This window comes from Polyodon spathula, chromosome 2 (genome assembly GCF_017654505.1).
Source record: "Polyodon spathula isolate WHYD16114869_AA chromosome 2, ASM1765450v1, whole genome shotgun sequence".
NCBI lineage: Eukaryota > Metazoa > Chordata > Actinopteri > Acipenseriformes > Polyodontidae > Polyodon > Polyodon spathula.
The window spans coordinates 18,960,929-18,979,627 of NC_054535.1; the positions used below are offsets into that span (position 1 = coordinate 18,960,929).

The following is an 18,699-nucleotide window of genomic DNA, read 5'->3' on the forward strand; positions in this document are numbered from 1 at the left end:
ATACTTATTTTTAGGTTGTGGTGGCCATTTCAGGGAACACAAAAAATGTGATCCATTGGTGGTGCATGATCAGCCCTTTGGGAAAGGGATTATATAGTGTGGGATGCTATTTATTGTCAGTCTGTGACTGATGACGGTATTCACTGATTCTCAAAAATAATGCAGAAAAGAGCTGATGTTAATGAGTCTCTAGTCTCGCTGTGACCTCATAACACTATCTTTCAGGCTGCCGCTGATGAATAAACTATGACTCACATGCATCCAGCTATTAGATTAATGTAAGGATAACATCAGCATCCAGGCATTGTGTCAGTGTACTCTAAACTATCCATATGAAAACAAAAAAACCCTCTATTGAAATAACACGTTTAAGTTTAACTCCATTGTATATGAAGCAGGTATGTTGGTATTCCCTGCCCATCAGGACTGTAAATACAAAATTAGAGCTACAAGTACCATCTTAAAAAGCAGATCAGCACTACATGTATCCACTGTATGTACAAGTAAATATGAGATTGTGAAAAAAGTAGAACACAGTCAGTTTCCACTGGAATGTGATGCTCTTGATAACTTTAGTTTTATCAAAATTTATTGCACTGCGCTTCAATAGTTTGTTTCATGCTGATACAGTTCCTGAGTGTAGAGTCTGTGACTGTTACCTTCGCAGCAGCTGTTACTGCAGCTGTAGCCGCCACATTCAAGCCTTTTCTCCCAAAGTGCACCAGGGCATCGTAGCTCTTGTCTTTTGCTTGGCAGAGATAGTCATCTATTTCCTGAGAGTAAACAAAAAATAATACTGCTGTGTTATTACTTTCCATTAATTTTAAAAGTTTGCCTTACCTAATGGAAATTTCAGAAACTGCTAGCTTCCTTGTGCCCTGCAATGGTTGGGAACTCAAACACACATTTACTGACAATGTCATCACTAGGCCCAGCGTAGGCCTGTTCTTAATTGCTTCTCTTTCAGTTTGCCCATTATACTCACCATCCCTTTAGATATGTTTTCTAATTTACAATGATTAAGTACAAAACCTAAGGAAAGACAAATATAGAAAAGAGAGACACATGAAATTTAAAAATTGAAAATAACAATAAAGGCACTGTTTACCAGTTTCTAACTACAATAAACCAATTACTGGGCATTACATCAGTACTTGACCTTGTCTGTGCTGTACTCTTACCAACACGGTTAACTACCAGACGATAATGACCTCTAATCAGGGTTCTATCGCTTAATTATAGCAGCCTCCAACTCTGATTCAAGTGGGAGATCCCATTGATAGAAACCTGCCACACTGCATTCTCTTTCCTAGGGATTGATGGGATTTGATAGGTATTTATGGTACATGAAATTTGCAAGCTGAGGAACATTTGTCTCCCCCCACACTTGGACTACTATATAACTGCCAAGAAGAAGGGTGGTTGGCATTTAGCGTACATTACTATGGAAAAATGCATTTGAGACATCAGGATCAGGATAAATCTATGCCAATTCGTGTGTAAGAATTCTAAGCAGCGCAATAAATATTCACGAGACTTGTGTATTATTCATACAAGACCTACGGGACATTTTTTATGGAACATAAGCCAGGGTGGTTAACTTCAACACATTAGAGCAGCAATCTGGAATCAGCGAATAATATGACTTGGTATGACCTGAAAATAATATGAAACCATACCATTTATACACGGTAGCAGAGCTAAAATCAATCACTCCTACTTAAAGCTGCAATATCCCACAATCAGGTTCAGTTTTATGCTAAAATATGTCGGGGTGAATGGCTGAAATACAGCCCCTTCTATAGAAACAGTGCCTCCTTCAAAAAGCTGCTGCTTTTACTTTCTTTGGTATGTTGCCAGGTAACAACACCCTGACTTCTCAATGCTTCTCCTGCCACAGCTTATTAAATGAAATATAAAACTGAATAGAACAAAAGCACTGAGATGAAAAAAACCTTGTTTGAATGGATCTCTCTCTCTCTCTCTCTCTCTCTCTCTCTCTCTCTCTCTCTCTCTCTCTCTCTCTCTCTGTTGCAAACTGTGTTTATAGTTCCAGTTGTTTTTACTGATTTACAGATATAAAATCTTATTTACAAAGGTCATCTATTGACCTCTGTAGCGCAGTCCATGGTCACAAAATTGCACCTCCACTTACATTTAAATAATAATAATTGGTACAAGTAAACCATGTAAAAACAATAATCAAATTATTAAAAAATTATTATTATTTAAAAATCTTACCTTTTCCTTCGAGGACAGCATTGGATGCACAAACTTCCTATAAAGAACACTGGATCCCTTGGTGTAGGGGGACAGCAGCCACACCACAAAGGCAATTTTGAGTTCATAATAAAACGGAATCCTGAAAGGCAAAATAAATTGATATATTTACTTATTGCACCAGGTAAGCCTGGAATGTCACTGGCACTTCACAGCTGCCATGGCAACAAAACAAGGTGCTTCCACTGCTCTCCCAAGAGGCTGAGTGTGGCTATCTGGTCAGGTTTTGTGTCTCAAGCTCGATGTAGCCAAACCAAAGATAGTCTATATTGATATAGGGGTATTTAAACTCTTTGTTTACAGCCATGATGAAACACGTAAAACTTGATATATAAAAACTAAGCAACCTTAGCCAAAATGAGCTGCATAGGTTATTATGGCATTTCTTTACAATGCATTATTGTTTTACATTTCACTTTCCATCCATCTTCTTTTGAAGGGTTTATTCATTTAGGTCTTGAGAAGAGTGTCTAAAATCGTATGTAGCCGTAATGAAAACAGCAGTAAACGCTCTTTCAATTTCAGCTTGCATGGCTCAGACTGCTTTGTTCTGTACGCAGTGTTACCGCTGGGTTCTTTAAAACAAAACAATATGATCCCACAATCCCCCAGTGACCTTTGACACATGGCAAGAATTTCCGAGGTTGGCCAGGTTTGGAAAAAAAGCACTGAAACACTTTTGATTAGGGCAGCTAGCCGTGGGCAGCTGAAGCCTGCAGTGCCAGGAAGTGGAAACGAGGCATAAGACACTACAGTGAGGTTCCAGTGTGACAACAATTTACAAATGTGAATACAATGAAGCAAGAGATAAATGTCACAGTCCTACAGCATATCCACACAATATGAACAGTGAACATAAAGACTGTCTCCTTACCTTTTCATATGTTTGCAATCATTCTGAGTACTTGAAATTACATACCGGTATACACTGTTCCCCCCAAGTTGCTCTTCAGTTCTATTTGCCAGCCATAGACCTATACTGTCTAAAGTTCATCCATAATGCCTTTATTTTAATAAACACTTGCAAACTGGTGAATAGCGACTATGGATCAAGTTTCTATTTGTATTGCTGGTAAGACAGACGCCCTCTCACATCACATTATGTCTATGGCTGGCAACAAGAATCAAAGAGCAACTTCTCAGGTCAAAGCACCTTACACACAGTGCAATATTTGAATAACTGCAACTGCTCAAAATCATTGCAAACTGTTTAAGTTTAGGTATGTACTGCTGTACAATTTTATAACTGTGCAATATTAAAGCATATATACCAGTATTGTTCATTAATTTTCAGAGGGGGGGCACTTTTGCCGATAAGACATCAGTGTGAGGGCCATCACACTGCCTTTTTCACATTTGTGTATTGTCGGGGGCCGCATGTCAGGGGCTGCACTAAAGTCTACCAGGGGCCACCAGTGGCCCGCAGGCCTTGCAATGAAGAACACTGATATATACTGTATATGTGTACTGTACCGTACTGCTATAAATCTGTAATGTTTAACTGTACCTTTAGAACAGTTTGCAATGGTAGGAGCAGACTGCTGTAAAGCATATAGAAAGCATGATAAATAATTGTAAATGTTGGGCAATGCATGACATCTGCATGGGAAAGGTATAGCAAAACTGTAAAATCATCTCTCCAATTTGCCCTGGTAAACATAATTACAGTGTTGCTGATTTCCCCAAGAACATTAACAGGTTTGTTTAAATGAATAATTGTAAAGTCCCTTTCTTGGATGCCCCTGCACTCACCAGCACAGAAAGAGATCTGTGAAGGTTTCTGCCGTTGTGAAAAGTCCAAATACAATCCAGTACATCATCCATTTTACCTGCACAGAGGAAAAGAAGAAGTTCATTCTACCAATGAAGCACATCCATAATAACTGGAACATAACATAACATACAGCTCTATAAACATGAGGCTGTTCTTACTGCACAATGTACTGGGGCAATGATTCCAGCAAGGTTAAAATATGTGCTCAGGATCTGTTCTGTTTGGATCAATCCCAAATTGAAATGCAAAATCATTTCAGTTTCACCTTTGCCTTGAAGTGCTCAGGATACTTACATATTCCTTGACGTCCTTTGATTTCACAGCTTTATAGGAGTAGTAGGCAGGGTAAAGTGTGCCAAAAATAAGCCTAAAAAGAAAAGAAAACAGAAACTTAAAAATGTGGCTCTAACAATTTATGAGCTAGTCAGAGATTACCAACTTAAGTACAATTCACCACAGTGTCTGCATGCACAGCAATGAGCTTAGAGGGAGATTTTAAATGTCCCACAGATGTGTTGTCATGGGCTTGCATCCTCTTATCTTAGCAATAATCTAAATAAATCTAATCTAATTTAAAAAATATTCGTCAAAAACGGTTAATTTCATTATTGCAAATACGGCCAACTGGTAAATGATTTAAAATATATCCTTTATTACTGTATTTATTAGCAGACATCAAAGGAAGAAGATAGATATGTTGCACAGTAACGAAGCAGTAACCATAAGCAGTGTTGCGAGTAGGGTTTTGAAGCTTTTGAAGTGGGAGGATGGAGTCATCCATCAACATGTCCCCCAATCTCCAGACACATTGGGAAGGTGTAGGTTAGAATTCAGAGCCCTGGTTACCACCAACATAGTTTTGCCTCATTAAGTCACTGTTATGTCTGACTCTAGATTGCACTCATTTTCACATGAATTGAAAACCTCATGCATTAAGTGAGCATCAACCCTCAGGAAAGAAAGAACAGGAATCCCTTATCCCAAATAGAACACAGCTGGACATCCAAGACACTGTAGGTGAATTAGGCTACTTTGTTTTCATCAGAACATTTAATTGGTATTTTTCTGTAAATTAATTTCTATGATCTTGTGTGTGTGTTGTATATCGATGCAGTGGCTTATAAATTGAAATTACCCTAAACAATATTAAGTTGGGTTTCACCTAATGTTGTATATTTATGCAACATGGGCATTCTGAAAAAAGACAGCCAAAATAAAAAAACGTTTTCAGTAATGTACCGTACGAGGCAAAAAGCGAAACAAAATGGTCAGGCTCAGTCCAGCTAGTTGGAAAATGTGCTGTTTACTTCCACAGTTAACCTTATGTGCCAATTACTATCATGTGCCTTGACTCAATTGATAGGATCAGTCATTATGTACAGTATTTTGAGTATGGCTAGTAATGTATTTCTATTTTACTATCTTTACTGTTTAACTGTTTTGCAGATTTCCCTGTCACTTCTATTATTATTATTATTATTTATATTTTTTTTTTGCAGACGTCTTTATTCAAGGCGACTTACAGAGACTAGGGTGTCTGTACTATGCATCAGCTGCAGAGTCACTTACAATGTCTTACCCAAAAGATAGAGAACAAGGAGGTTAAGGTACTTGCTGAGGGTCACACAATGACTTAGTGAGTGAGTCGGGATTTGAACCGGGGACCTTCTGGTTACAAGCCCTTTTCTTTAACCAGATTTCCTGCTCTTACATGTTAACTTCTGTGCAATTACACAGACAATGGCTTTGTGAACTACATTTACTTATGAGCCATGTCCATGCAATCGCACACTTATGACATAATTATTACACACTATTTAACATGTAAGAGAAGGAATCATTGGTAGTTACTAAGTTATTACATGGTTATGTATGCCTCATAATCTAAACTGCTACCCATAAGTCATGTACTTCCTACAACTGTTATCTGTGTGCGCATGTGAAGTTGTTATCAGTCTACTTTGCTACAGAAAATTTGCATAGGAATTTTACAGTTTTCCCATGATTTTCCTATGGTTATACTGTTCATTTATCATAGTTAACTCTGGTTTGCCATGGTTAGGGTTTTTTTTTTTTAACTTATTTTGCCACACCTCTATGCTTTACAATGTGTTTGTTATGCTTTATTACAGTTTGCTATGCTTTTACTATGGTAAAAAATATATAGGGGAATGGGTGATTTCTGCCAGTTACAAGATAAAAATAGAAGCCAGTTGTTATGAAGCCTCTTTCCCAGAGTGTCACATGATGGCTTGTGTGGATGACTTCAGACCCGGAAGAAATAGCCAACAACAAAGGCCAGTACTGCGGTTTTAGAAGCAAATGGGCTCGCTTCTTTATTAATCAAAAATAAAAGGTTTACACAAAACAGGAACAAACACTGAACTCCAAAACAAAACGGCACAGTGGCCAAAACAGACAAACAAAACAAATGGACACTGAATAAACAAGTAGCGCGAGTAGCAATTGTTATGACTTTTCAAGCTTTCCTTCGCTTTACCTCCCAACCCTCGTTCCACGTCTGAACACACTAACCCTTTTCTCACATGTGATCACCCTATTTATACAACTGTGGCTGGAGCCTTAATTAATCATTTAATTATTTATTCAATTCTCTGCTACAGCTAAATTCCCAGGTATTTTTATAGGGAGAATTTTAACTGCCTTCCTGTCACCACTATTCCATACACACACAAACCAACATCACCGTACTCACGTACCAATATACAATAACTCCCGTGAATCATAACCCAAACTATGCAAAGTACACCAAAAATACACCCCGGGGCGGGGGTACCCCATCACAATCTGACAGGTAATATATTACATTTCAGCAACAGCTCACATACATCTAGGTGCCTCTACTGTATCCCCTTTGCCTACGAGATTCCTCCTTCATCTTTGTATTGTTCCAGATTACCAGTTTGCAAACCAGTGCTGTAAATCACAAGTTCCACAGGTCTTTTTGCTGCAAGCCCAAGGAGAAGGGTTCCTAAGGAACTCATTACCCTTTCTTGCACTTCCAAATGAGATCACAGTTCTACGCTGAAATCCATACAAAAAAAAAAAACTCTAATGAAACCAACTCTCAATACAATCACATTTTCAAATGTCTTTGACCTGCTTCACATACCAAAGAGCCAGCTGGCAGACTCAGGTCACACAAGGGACCATTCATGTTTTGTAGCCACATAACTAAAGTTGTACAAATACCACAGACGTGGACTGCTGTGCGCAGCGACATCTGATCCACCAGGGGGAACAAAGCAGGAGGCAGTGGGGAACACCAGAGATGTGTGATGACAGCGCAGAGGGAGGCATCAGAGGGAGTGAAGTAGGTGACCAGGTGAACGACTGTGAATGGTGGTGCATCAACCTGGGAACTAGGTCCACCCACACAAGGTCCAGACACAACGACAAGGGTGTCTAGGAGCACGGAGCAAGGGACCTGACCCAGCAGTGCTGGATTGGTGCGCTTGTAGTCTCTTTACCTCCTCCCCCTTTTCTGTAGCCGATGGCTCCTTTTTCTCGGGCTCTGCACACAGCGGCAGCTCTCGTCCTGGCAGCAGCAGTTCTTGCTCCAATGCACAGGAAACTGGCAGCAGCAACTCTGGCAGCTGCAGTAACTCACTGACTGTAGTTGGCCTCTCGCTGTCGGCAGTTGGCCTCGTTGTGCTGCAGTGCCCTGTATCAATGCCCTTAATAACTCTTCCATGTTTTCCTTTTTACTTATTTTTCTTCTTTCACACAAAGACTTTTAAAAATGTGCCCGCATTCTCTACCGTATGTGGCAAAGTGGGGTAGCTTTGCCACGCTTTGTGACCTTTAACACTGTCTTCTTGTGCAAACAGAACCAATGTGGCACAGCAGACAGGGTGTAAACAGGGCGATGCCTGTATATTTATTTACACAACACAAATATAAAATAAATAAAACGAAAGCCTAACTCCTCCAAGGCATGCTAACTAAACTTAGTAAATAGGTTCTAAACTATAACTGGATGGATCAGCTGTTTACCAGTCCCCAAACAAAAGTATAACAATACCTTCAATATAGGCCTGTCCCCACAGGCTTCCTCCAAACCTTAGACTTCACGCAGACCACTCAAACACAGTTTGACCTGCTAATTTATTTATTTCAGATGATTCCACTTCTGGCTCTACAACCCTGTGGAATTCTGGGAGATGTAGTTCTGCAGAAAACCCCTGAACTACATATTTTCTCCTCCATACTCTGCCTCAATGCATACTCATCGAATCCTATTAAAAGGTTTCATATGTAGACCAGACAGCCTACTTTACATTATAAACATTTATATAAATCATGCATCTTTTTAATCATTCTTAATTTTTATGTGTATTTACATTCATTTATAAATACTTTAGTTTTCTAGGATATCCTGTAAATGAGGTGTAAATCTGAAGGGACTTTGCCTGGCTGAACTAGAAAAAGGGCAACTGCAGGTGAGACGTCCAAGTGTCAGAAAAGCTGTATCGGACACCCTGAAAAAGAGTTCAAACGAGGTTAAACTGAAACCGGCAAATCTCAAACACCAGGCTTCTAGGAAAATGTATTCCTGCGATGTGGGTCAACCTGCAAATTAAGACTATTAAGAACTCTCCATTTGAAATAGGTCCATAGTTAATTCATCAAAATTATTCTTATTTGTATTTGTATTGTTATTCTATTCTCATAAGTTTGAGTTCGTAAGTTGTGTTCTATTATCATAACATATCATAACATATATATAATATATATATATATATATATATATATAATATATATGGTGTGTATGGTACACACACACACACACACACACACACACACACACACACACACACACAGTGGCTTGCGAAAGCATTGACCCCCCCCCCCCCCCCCCCTTGACATTTTTCCTATTTTGTTGCCTTACAACCTGGAATTAAAATGGATTTTTATTTGGATTTCATGTAATGGACATACACAAAATAGTCCAAATTGGTGAAATGAAAAAAATAACCTGTTTAAAAAAATTCTAAAAAAAAAATAACGGAAAAGTGGTGTGTGCATATATATTCACCCCCTTTGCTATTAAGCCTCTAAATAAGATCTGGTGCAACCAGTTACCTTCAGAAGTCACATAATTAGTTAAATAAAGTCCACCTGTGTGCAATCTAAGTGTCACATGATCTGTCACATGATCTCAGTATATATACACTTGGTCTGAAAGGGCCCAGAGTCTGCAACACCACTAAGCAAGGGGCACCACCAAGCAAGTGGCACCATGAAGACCAAGGAGCTCTCCAAACAGGTCGGGGACAAAGTTGTGGAGAAGTACAGATCAGGGTTGGGTTATAAAAAAATATAAGCACCATTAAAGCACCATTAAAGCCATTATTAAAAAATGGAAAGAATATGGCACCACAACAAACCTGGGAAGAGAGGGCTGCCCACCAAAACTCACGGACCAGGCAAGGAGGGCATTAATCAGAGAGGCAACAAAGAGACCAAAGATAACCCTGAAGGAGCTGCAAAGCTCCACAGTGGAGATTGGAGTATCTGTCCATAGGAACACTTTAAGCCGTACACTCCACAGAACTGGGCTTTACGGAAGAGTGGCCAGAAAAAAGCCATTGCTTAAAGAAAGAAATAAGCAAACACGTTTGGTGTTCATCAAAAGGCATGTGGGAGACTCCCCAAACATGTGGAAGAAGGTACTATGGTCAGATGAGACTAAAATTGAGCTTTTTGGCCATCAAGGAAAACGCTATGTCTGGCGCAAACCCAACACCTCTCATCACCCCGAGAACACCATCCCCACAGTGAAGCATGGTGGTGGCAGCATCATGCTGTGGGGATGTTTTTCATCGGCAGGGACTGGGAAACTGGTCAGAATTGAAGGAATGATGGATGGCGCTAAACACAGGGAAATCCTTGAGGGAAACCCGTTTCAGTCTTCCAGAGATTTGAGACTGGGACGGAGGTTCACCTTCCAGCAGGACAATGACCCTAAGCATACTGCTAAAGCAACACTCGAGTGGTTTAAGGGGAAACATTTAAATGTCTTGGAATGGCCTAGTCAAAGCCCAGACCTCAATCCAATTGAGAATCTGTGGTATGACTTAAAGATTGCTGTACACCAGCAGAACCCATCCAACTTGAAAGAACTGGAGCAGTTTTGCCTTGAAGAATGGGCAAAAATCCCAGTGGCTAGATGTGCCAAGCTTATAGATACATACCCCAAGAGACTTGCAGCTGTAACTGCTGCAAAAGGTGGCTCTACAAAGTATTGACTTTGGGGGGGGGTGAATACTTATGCACGCTCAAGTTTTCTGTTTTTTTGTCTTATTTCTTGTTTGTTTCACAATAAAAAATATTTTGCATCTTCAAAGTGGTAGGCATGTTGTGTAAATCAAATGATACAAACCCCCAAAAAATCAATTTAATTCCAGGTTGTAAGGCAACAAAATAGGAAAAATGCCAAGGGGGTCAATACTTTCGCAAGCCACTGTATGTGTGTGTGTGTGTGTGTGTGTGTGTGTGTGTGTGTGTGTATATATATATACACTTCTTTCAGGCAATGCTGCGTATACTACCCTGGCTTAGAAACCCTACCCATCTAGACTGCTGACAGCTGCTGAGGAAGCATTCAACACCATGCTTGGGTAGTGGGCACTTGAAAGGGAGGTAGCGGATACTGGTGAAACGTACTGAAGTGCAGCATTAGTTCCTTCCCAAAATTGGCACTGCCTGCTATGAGACAGATGGGGAAGGTTAGAGTATAGGTGTTTATGCAAGTTCCAACCAGGGACTCTCAAAAACAAGCCCAATTCTGCTTATTATAAGCAGACTTGGCAACTGTGAAGGTTACCTCAGCTGCCAGTTTCAATTGGACAGGAGCGATCTAAGGAGGCTCGTGCTGTCAGAGATTCTCTCCTTTCTTTTAAGCTGTGTTGGATTTACTGTTGTGTCAAATATTTATGATGCAAACAAATAAAACACAGTCAATATGTTCATTTGCAATTTTATTTGGTCAGTTCTGAGAGAGCATCAACAACTTGTTGGATGTTGTTGCGCTGTTTAGGGTGATCGAACTGGCTCATGACGTCCAGTTCACCAACTACATTTACTAACGTGGAGGGCAGACAAGCACTGTCTTTGGGCATACTGGGATCAAAAAAGGACGAGAATTAATTCAGTTAGACATTTAAGCAGCAAGGGTATTCTCAAACAGCTGCATTAATACTATAACATGGGCATACGCAGTTCATGGTAAGTGGTTTTATACAAAACTGTAAACCCACAAGAGGTATACAACATGACAGGCCAGACACAGCAAAACACAATAATCACAAAAAAAAAAAAAAAAAAAAAAATTACCAGCTCTGGGCGTTTATTTAGAAAGCGCAGATATTACAAAATAAATACAAAATATTACTAATAATAACAATTTGCATTGCTGCCGTGTTGATTTCATGCTATAACTTTTCCACTTCTGTGCTTTTAATAATAATAATAATAATAATAATAATAATAATAATAATAATAATAATAATAATAATAAACTTTGTTTTGTATAGGGCTCTTAAAAGCAATCATCTACAGTACAGTATCAATAAATAAACAGATTATGCATAAAAAAACACAAGGAAATAAAACAATCATAAAAATCTTAAGTCTTTAAATTAACTTTAAATACACTCAAAGAAGCTGAATCCCTGATCTCTAGTGGAATAGAGTTCCATAATTTGGGGGCAGAGCAACAGAAGGCCCTGTTGCCCATAGAGCGCAGGCGAGCAGTTGGGACACACAGCAGTCTGAGATCAGCAGAGCGGAGGTTGCGAGTGGGAGTGTAAAAAGATAACAGATCTGACAGATAAGTCAGAGCTAGCCCATGAAGAGCCTTATATGTCAGCAATCAGCAATACAATTTTAAAATCAATTCTAAACCTGATAGATAGCCAGTGCAAGGCCTTCAAGACAGGTGTGATGCGATCGCTAGAGGGGACCGAGACAAAATTCTGGCCGCAGAATTTTGAACAAATTGCATTTTAGTGAGGATGCTATTAGACACCCCAGGGAGCAGGGCGTTACAGTAATCGATCCTGGAGAAAACAAAAGCATGAGTCAGTTTTTCAGCTGCAGGCAGAGAAAGCATGGGACGCAGTCTGGCAATATTTCTAAGGTGAAAAAGGGAATCTTGAAAGTATTCAGCACATGCGATTCAAAAGTTAACCCAGGATCGAAAATAACACCCATTTTTAAAAAAATCTTAGCTCTGAACTCAAGCATGGTTCAATTGTACAATGACATACTGAATTCTACTGGCAACAGAATTCGATACTACCTAAATCTGAATCGGCGACCATTCGTTTACAAGTCATTTTCTTTAACCACTGAACCACACAGCCTTCTATTTGTCATATAATAAATACAATGTCATTAGTTTTATTTTTAAAATTTTTAAGGAGAATAGTGATATTTGAATGTATCGTCAGCCCAATAACAGTTGAATAATTGTTATTTTAAAAGCAGACTAACCCATCCCCCGTGTTTCTGATCCAGATAACCTACTGTCGATGTTTAGCATAGCGTAGCACAAATACAGCAACAACCAGGTAGCAACAGCTGCATGCGCGGCCTGATCACATAACTGAACTAAATTCAAATGCAAACATATCGGGTTATCCCAGCTACAGAATTTAAGCTACACGATGTTTTTTGTATAACTTATTTTTACACAGAGGATGAAATATAAGACCATCTAAAATTATATTTAATGCTTTGTACAAAAGAATCCGCTGTCACGTTAGGTGATCAATTATGTATCTATACACTTCAGAAATATTTATGTAACAGTATTTCATACTTCAGACACCAACAGTAGATGAGCTATAACCAGCTATTGTTTCCCAAACAACGGGACCATAACAACACAATGGAAAAATAACTCCTGGTCAGACCACACCAAAACAGGTTTTAATGTTGTTTTTCTCCCTTGCGGGGGAATAGTTGAAAGCACACAATACCTCGCAATGTGAAGTTTTGTGGGGTTTGTTTTATTTATTATTGTTTTTTTTTTTTTTTTATCTTAGATGGGAAGAAATCTACCAATCACGTTTGGTGTTTTTGTCTGTCGGGTTTATTATACTAGAGCCCGGGGGCCTTTAACATAAACGTAATTTGCCTTTAAATTACACAGCATTAAGCTGACAAATTATTTTTGTACTATACACTGTTATTAGTAATTCGTTTTTGTAATTAAAAAATGAGTGCTAAATGATGGAGAGACAGGAACAATAAAACCAATCATAAAGAAATTATTCCGTGTGATTCTAGTATGACTTTGAACAGCGCCTACTGACGTCAGGTCCATGTAATCGATAGATCAAAATAAACCAATTATGTTACACAAAGACACGCATCCATCCACCCATCTATCTATCTAACTATATTTATTTAATACCTCTCTGTATATTTGTTTTCTATTTTCCTTACAGCAAGCTGAATGATTTATCCACCTGCGCTATGAAATTCTTCACTGCCTGTACTATATAATATACAAAAGAATATGTGTTGTATACAGTCTGTTCTGTAGCATGTACAATATATTTTACTTTTGCAACAGGACACACTACACATACAAACAATGGCATGTCTAAAACACGAACAGACTTTAAAGAATTGCATGTGTAAAATCCCACCCAAAATAGATTTTTATTTTATGGCCATTGCTAGCACTTCAGAATGCATCGCGATCGTCGTTACAGTTTGGGAGTATTTGCCCATTAATTCTTCCCCAGCACCAGAACATAACATATCTGTTTTCAGCGCATACATTAGCTTATTTAGGAGTTTTTAAAAACACTGCTAATTCGACAGTAAGCCTATCCTTGTTTATTCTATCACAGGCTGCAAGAATTAGGTGCCTAAATTTTGGTGACCTGTCCACGGCAATAAGCCCTCTGGTACGCACCTCGTCTGTTGCGCGAACGCTTATTGTTATATTCAGAGAAAGGAGAAATGGTGGCATTAATGGAGAATAAATAAATAAGAATCATAATAATAATAATAAACATGAACTTACACGACCAATCTAGAGATGATCCATGAGACCATGGCGCTGTGCAGGGTGCCCGTGTGTGGTATTTCTGAAGGGAGGAGTTTCCTTTCTCTTCTTGAACGTCTCGGCCATTTGTCGGTTTCGTCAGCGCGAGCGTCGGGTTCTGCAAGGGAGCTAGTCAATTAGATTTATTACAGGACAGCGCAGCCCAGCAACAACATAATGCGAGTTTACGATAGGCAACAAAAGTAAACTCACCAAAAATATATTGGCGTTTGACAAACATGATCAAATTGTCATTGCTAAAGAGTACCTCAAGCCAAGAACCATTCATTCGTCTATCACTTCCAAAGAATCGTTTAAAATGTATGTACAGTTACAGTACAGCAATATTGTAAAATAATGATTAATATACTAGTCGTAATTTCCTAAATTTTTTTTTAAAAAAAGTATTTTTAATTTGTTCTGTGAGCAGTGGTTTGATTTATTTTTGTTAAATAGATGCCGTAGAGCCGAATTAAACGCGCAGCTACTGTCTCGGAGTCTCTCTCTAACCCTTTGCCATCCCGTCACAATCCTTCATCAACCTTTCTTTGTTTTATTGAATTTCCGAATATTAAAAGAAAGCTAGGGATACGGATGTAGACAAGTATACACTGTAATGCATATTGAAGTTATATTTCATACATAAAGATATTCTAATATAAAGTAAGTATCCCAGTTAAGTTAATAATGGTTCTGGCATCCACTTAGAAAAGAGGGTTTCCAGTTGTGTGATAGAACCCCCAGAGGTTTTGTTTACAACCCTTTGGTTTTAATAGAAGCCATAATAAATAGAACCCTATAAATACAGAACCCAGGTAAAAAATGTCCCCTATGTAGTTGTTCCATTATTCAAGATCACATGCAAAATATCATACATCATACTGCTCTGTTGTTGTCAACACAAACAGTTCTCCATAGATCTGCTCACCAGCATAGTCAAATACCCAAATAAGGTCACATTGACTAATTATCTGGACAGGAATACAGGAGTACATATTCACAATTTATCTGAATATATATTGCAATGTTTTTTTGGATACAGGATCAGAAGCATGATGGCCTAGGGCTTACATAATATAAAACAATGGATTTCATTTTGCACACAAGCTGATATTTGTGTCCCATGATGCCAGCTCTTGTATTTTAGAATGTATACTGAGCATCAAAAGAAACTTATCACCTATATTTCAATAAAAGTCACTAGATGTGATCGGAAAATGACAAACTCTGTTTTAGAGCAGGTGCAGTGACTGTGCTGATTAAGAAATTACATCATGAAGATGCTGCAAAATGATCTGTCGATCTTGTGCAGGTGTTGTGACTCTTGATCTCCCAGTTTGTGGCCTGTCATTGACAGAGTTTGTCTGGTTATACCATTTCGCCAGGTTTGTAATTACTGGCTGTGAGCACTAAAGACAACGAGCCTCAGTACACTGCCCTAGTCCAGTCTCCAACATGTCGATTGCACGAAGATGCTGCTCTCTTGACAGACGTGGCATATTGTTTTTTTTCTGTGATTTTCTTGCAATTCAACAGCTGAAATCACTCCTTATTCAGTGTCCAATCAACTGTCTCACTAATGAGGTTTTTTAGTCATAGTCACTCAAGCGTGTCATGGTCAAGGATGAATGATCAAATGATGAGAAAGAAACAAAAAACATTTTGTCAATGTCCATCATTTATATACCTTTTTTTTTTTTTTTTAAAGTGTTATAATAGTTATATGTTTCTTTTGATGCTCAGTACTAAACCCTACTAAATATGTATCAGACTGGGGAGAGTGAAAAAGAAAAGGGAAATTGGTTGTCTTTTCTGAAAATATACATTTTCATATGCAATTGTTTGTTAACATTTCCTGGACAAAGTTTAATATATGTTACAGAATTTTTAACATTGTCGATAAATGACATGCCTCAGGACCCTATGGTCTACCGTAGTGAAAGCATTGTAACACACAGTACAAGCAATCATGGAAAATCACTAAGACATTGGTAAAACCATCAGCATTTCATCAGCTAAGTGTCTATTGGATTTTCTCCAGTCACTGAATTGAATTGTTGGATCAAGATGATTTTGTTCATCTTCAAGACACTACTCAAAAGGTAAATAGGTAAAACTAATTCCTTTAGGTTAGACAGTGCATTGACAAACAAAAGTAAACTAATAAACGATTAGTCTTGTCTTAAACAATTGAAAGGGGTTTTGTGAACTGCAGACTTTATTTAATTAATCAAAATTGGGTAGCTTGGGTTATCTTGACATGTAGCTTTAATAGTGGAAACAGAAATTCCATGCCAGAGTATTAAGCCCTCCGAGCAGTATCCATGGTAACCAGTCACAAAAAGAAACGGTTAACTCCTGCCAGAAAATCAACCCATCAGAAATTTAAAGTGCACTTATCTCGGTTTCAAAAAGGAGGGAGTTATCAAGTTTGTACGCTATCCATACATTGTTTTTAATTACAGTCTATCTGCATTTGTTGAAAAACAACGATGAGGTTTATTGTCGGTTATATATTTAAAAGTAAATGATTGATACAGTTTCTTTAAAAAAAACAAACTATAATTTAAACAGAAATGTTAATGAGGTGTTGACATCTTGCATAGCAATGTATGTAGCCATGGTGACCAGCCGATCCCATTAGGTGACAGGAATGCTGGGATTAGGGTGGTCACCCTCTCTGATAGAATCAAGCAGGTTTCTCCCGGCTGCTGTTTCTTGTCTTGACCACTGATTAACAAAATAAAGCAATCCTTCATGGCTGATCTCCTCCCCCCTCCTTTCCCCTTTTGTGCCACTTGCCACCAACAGCTGAGAGGAGACATGTATGGTGTATCAATCAAAAAATTAAAAACTTTAAAAATTTGGACTTCAAAATGAATTACACATTATTATTTTTTCTTTTTTTTCATTTTAAAGTTTAGTATATTGCAAAAATAATAATATTCCTTATATGGAAATGTGGTGTAAATCACATTTTAAAGAAATGTGACTTTAAAGAAAAGTGAACACAATTAATAAATATTATTTAATTAATTGATGTACGCATAATTATTCAAACATTAAGTAATAATTTGCTCATCTACTATGTGACTTTAAGATGAGCCAGAGCTATCAGAGGGGCTTTTATTAACCCTCCTATTAGGTTTCAGGTCTATTTGACCCGACTCTAGTTTCCAGTTAGCTTAAATGCTATTTTTCTTTTCATTTCCTGTATAATATTTTATGACTTTTCCTAAGTTGGGGTCATGAACTTATACACAGAAAACAGAACCTTTGAGATGTTTATTTTTTTTAGAACAGGTCATGTGTACGAATAAGATGTTTCAGGTCACTGTGACTCGTGGCATCTATCCATGTAGATTTGTGTGCAGGAATAAAGCAAACTTCTTTAATTTATTATTTTATTATTATTATATTTGTATTATTACTTCTGGAAATGGCTGCACCTGTCTGGAGATATTTATAAACAAAAAAACAAACAATATATATCTACAAGGCAGAGCCTAATTTTCTCTGTCAGTATTGCAACAGCATCTCACTGGTAAAGACATTCCAAAATGAGGAGATCCCAGGTTGGCAGTCAAAGAAGTTTTATCACAGCTCCTGGACTAAAAGAGCATAAAAGAGTAAAAACTTTGCAAATAAAAACATTTAATCAATCGAAGACTGTTTAAATATGACCCAAAATATAACAGATGTACCTAAAATCTGAACATAATAGGAGGGTTAACACAAAATATAAATAATTATGTTAAAATACCATGGACATCAGTGCTCCTACAAAATATCTTCACATGAAGTTATCTATAGCTTAGAAAACATGAATATCCATAAATTCTGAACTTCAACTACTAACTTCCCCTTGATTTGCAATCATTTGGAACGGATGCAAGTCCTGTTGCTCTAATATTAAGATGTTCTCAACTAACTGCTGCTGCCTAGCTTGTATGCCTGCGGGTTGTTTTTTTTACATCCTGAGTTAATCATGTGATGTTCTTACCTTTCAACTTGGTTGATGTCTCGGGTGAGATTTGCCCACGTCATGTGATCATAGATTTAGAGTGTAATGCTGCCTAGTATATTGTATAAATTACTGGACCTCTCCTTTACAGTGACTATATATCTTGACATCACTAAAGGAAAGACTGCTGATAGATACCTCACAGAACATTCTATAAATGAGATAATTTGATCTCATTTCACATTTAATGTTGCAGCTGAATAAAAATGTTTTGTGTTTGTCCGTTATCACCAAGATATATACGGTAGTGTCTATTTTCAGATTTGAAAATTGCTTTTAAAAAAAAAGAGGAGGCAGCAAGTAAAAAGGTGCTTGGATCAAATTACTTTTAGTGCCATATGACGCGGTAGCCTCCCAGCCCAGGTGGTATTGGCTGGAACAGAGACTCAGACACAGAAAGCTGCAAGGATAAATGCGCTAGTGCTCTCTTTTTAATTATAAATAAACACAAATAAAACATTACAAACACTAACAAAAACACACTGGTCAAAATAAAAGGCAACAGGGCCAAAACAAAAACACGGAACTCTATCA

At 38.0% G+C, this 18,699-nt stretch overlaps 1 protein-coding gene across 2 annotated transcripts in view; it reads right to left on the minus strand.

Annotated features, from left to right (window-relative positions):
• Window positions 1-14,467, minus strand: part of reep1 (receptor accessory protein 1) — a 31,851-nt gene extending 17,384 nt beyond the window's left edge. The window contains exons 1-6 of one of the 2 annotated variants that reach the window (XM_041278174.1): window positions 14,355-14,467; window positions 14,121-14,259; window positions 4,349-4,421; window positions 4,033-4,109; window positions 2,242-2,362; window positions 660-773 (exon numbers count right to left, since the gene is read on the minus strand). In XM_041278174.1, coding sequence (XP_041134108.1) covers window positions 660-773; window positions 2,242-2,362; window positions 4,033-4,109; window positions 4,349-4,421; window positions 14,121-14,259; window positions 14,355-14,430 — 600 coding nt within the window. In that variant the 5' untranslated portion in view covers window positions 14,431-14,467. The remainder of the gene's footprint in view (window positions 1-659; window positions 774-2,241; window positions 2,363-4,032; window positions 4,110-4,348; window positions 4,422-14,120; window positions 14,260-14,354) is intronic. The other variant, XM_041278184.1, reaches the window with a different exon arrangement.
• Between the last annotated feature and the right edge of the window lie 4,232 nt (window positions 14,468-18,699).